The 2,947-nt window shown below is 39.5% G+C and overlaps 1 protein-coding gene across 1 annotated transcript in view; it reads right to left on the bottom strand.

Annotated features, from left to right (window-relative positions):
• The window catches only part of FGD6 (FYVE, RhoGEF and PH domain containing 6), a 101,443-nt gene that overhangs the window by 11,003 nt on the left and 87,493 nt on the right, over positions 1–2,947 (bottom strand). Inside the window, exons 15-16 of the mRNA XM_004675805.1 lie at positions 879–981; positions 256–402 (exon numbers count right to left, since the gene is read on the bottom strand). Of these exons, the coding sequence (XP_004675862.1) occupies positions 256–402; positions 879–981 (250 nt within the window). The remainder of the gene's footprint in view (positions 1–255; positions 403–878; positions 982–2,947) is intronic.

Here is a 2,947-nt window from a genome sequence, read left to right as displayed (position 1 = left end):
ACCCCTGCACCTCTGGCCTGTACCCCAGTTCTGTGTGCATAAATAAATAAATCTTTAAAAAAAAGAAAATTGTCTATGACTGATATTCTAAAGTAGTCCTGAGGTAGGAGGAGGTAACCTCCCTAGCAAGATAGCTGCCTAAATATTTAGAGAAGCCTCGGGCTCTTGGTTTGTTTTCCTACAATGGTTTAAGAGGTAGTATAGAAGGTGCAGATTTCTAATGCCATGATGGAGCTGGGTGTTATCTCCTCCAACCTTTCCACAGGCCCGGCAGTGGTGTCGCCTCCAGGTCAGAGTAAATTCACTTGTGCAGATCATACACATCGTGGCTCTGGTATCAGGAATCCAGATGGGAGCCTTTGATCCAAGAGGACTAGCGTCTTCTTTATTTTCTGTGTCTGCCTGTGGAAGAAGAAGGGCTTCTCATTATCTCTACACACAGAGTTGAGCCTTCTTCTTCAACAGTGGTGTTCACCAGGCCACTGGTGTTCCTACTCAGGAGGTGGAAGAAATATGGCAGTTATAGTTTTCATGTACTTAGGGTAGTAAGATCAGCTACCTGCAACCTATCAGCATTCTTAACTGGTTAAGAAGACGCATGTCGTTATGTGGTGACAACTGATTAGTTTATCTTAAGCTATGTTGTATTTTCTAATTTCTAAATTTTCTACAATGAGGTAAATTTTTGACACTAGAAAAAAAAATACAGTATATGCTATGTTACTCTAGAGTTACAATTAGACCTTAATAAGATATTCAACTCTGAAATGATGCACATACCTTCATGAAACACATATTGTACTCCTAAACCCCTGGGAAAAGTCTCTTAAAGGTAAAAACTGAAATGCTCTGAAAATGAAATCAGGAAAAGACAATACCTCCTCAAGACTCCTAGTAGGACAGAATGTGATTCTTTTCTTGGCATACTCTTCTATTGATCTAGAGATAGCTTCCAGCCATTCATCCCTCTCTGTGGCAGAACTGTTGGGGGCAAAAGAAGGTCCCATCAACCAGATGTCAGCTTTTATTCCTTGTCTTTTTCTTTTCTTTCTTCCATGGCAACAGAGTCCACCACCTCCAATGAGACTGGCCAACAGGCAGCCAGTCAAAGGTTATGTGCGTGAGCCACCAGAGGCGCATGAGCGAACACGCGACACTGTCTTAACAGCAACCACAATGCTTTCTTCCCTTCCCAGAGTGTTGCTTTATGTCAGAGGGCTTTCAGTTGCCTACATGTGAAAGTATTTTTGTTTGGATGAAATGTTATACACTCAATTAATCACCAAGGAGATTTCAGGGACATAAACCTAGATTTTAAAAACATCCTAACTAATGAAGTTTCAACTACACAATTATAGTACTGACATTTAATTATTTTCAGATGACCAAAAGGGTAAAGGAAGTACATTCTGGTGTCATCACAGATGTCTAAGGAGTGTCTGATGAGGGAAACAGTCTGCAGCTATCACCAGGACTCTTCTACCTATTCATCCGAAATGTTATGTTCTTACCTTCAGCTCATAAGGAGCTATCTGATTCAAATCTAGATGGAAATGGGCCAACTAGACAGACAGCCTGTTCAGAAAGGGGCATTCTCATTCTACTTTGTTGAAAAACACTCCCCCCAAAACATCCAGTAACTCCAAATCATCACTGGGATCAGTACATTTTTTTTTTCTAATTTTAAGTATATTAGAACTTCTAAATACCATTTTTAAATTAAAAAATTTATCATAATCATACAAATACCAGGGAAATACTTTGACAAGTACCAGGAAAATCCACTTCCTTTCCTACAATAATGCACCTCCCAGCCCTCCCTGGTGGTGCAGCGGATTAAAGAACAGCACTAAGCTAAAGCCACTTCAGCCTGAGTTTGCTCCTGCCCTGGAGGTGACCACATGGTGCAGCAGACCTCTCCTGACCCGCCTGTTGCTCCTCTCCACAGTGTACTTTGTTGATCTGCCTGTTCTGCTCCCCACTCTATTTGGTGAATCCTCTCGCTGCACCTGCGCCTCTGGCCTGTACCCCAGTTCTATATGCATAATAAATAAATAAATCTTTTTTAAAAAATGCACCTCCCTTTTAAATGGCATACATGCTACTAAGAATATGATTTTGTGAATATAAAAAGGTACTAATCCAGTTAACAAATAAAAATTAAAATGGACCTATTTCTCAAGCTTTGCTAATACAGTACAAACTAAATAAAATAGAAATAGTTCCTATCTCTCTAAACCAAACAAAACCTGATTCAGTTACTTGTAATTTTACCATTACTGACACACAGAGCTTTCATTTAACTTACAACATGTCAGCCAATTGTGTTAAATGTTTTACAAATTTGATCACATCTCAAATTCAGAACTGCCTCTTGGAATAGATATTGAATTTTATACTTCTCTCTTCCAAATCCTATCATCAACCTTTCACCATCAGTGCTTACAGATAAGGAAACTAAGGATTTGAAATGTTAGATAATTTGCAGTAGATACTAAATGATGAATTGGTATCAGACCAAATTGGGGAGGACTGACCTCTGTGCACGTTCTCTGAAGAAGTATACTGTAAGAACATGTGTTCAGGCTGCCAGTAAATATTCATAAAATATAACACCCTCCTTCCTCCACTTTTCACAAAAAGAGGTAACAGCATAGAGGCAGACAGCTAATTTGAGAATTACTATGATTTTGGGGGGGCCCTGGGGACACATGGAATGTAATTAAACTATGCAAATCATGTCACATATGCTGTTCTCCCATTTAATCATTCCTGGCTCTCTTGTGTAGGGTTTTGCCAAACAATGTTTACCAGTTCTTGATAACACATTTCTCACACACCACACACATCTGCCTGCCGCACTGAGTGGAGACTCCTTTTCTAACTGGGTAGCAGAAAAATCAGCAGCGAACTCAGATCAAAAAGCCAAGGTGTTTTTTTTTTTTTT

This window comes from Condylura cristata, unplaced genomic scaffold (genome assembly GCF_000260355.1).
Source record: "Condylura cristata isolate star-nosed mole 26May11 unplaced genomic scaffold, ConCri1.0 scaffold00004, whole genome shotgun sequence".
Classification (NCBI taxonomy): domain Eukaryota; kingdom Metazoa; phylum Chordata; class Mammalia; order Eulipotyphla; family Talpidae; genus Condylura; species Condylura cristata.
Note: the sequence above shows the minus strand (reverse complement) of the source record. Positions and strands in the feature narration are given on the sequence as shown.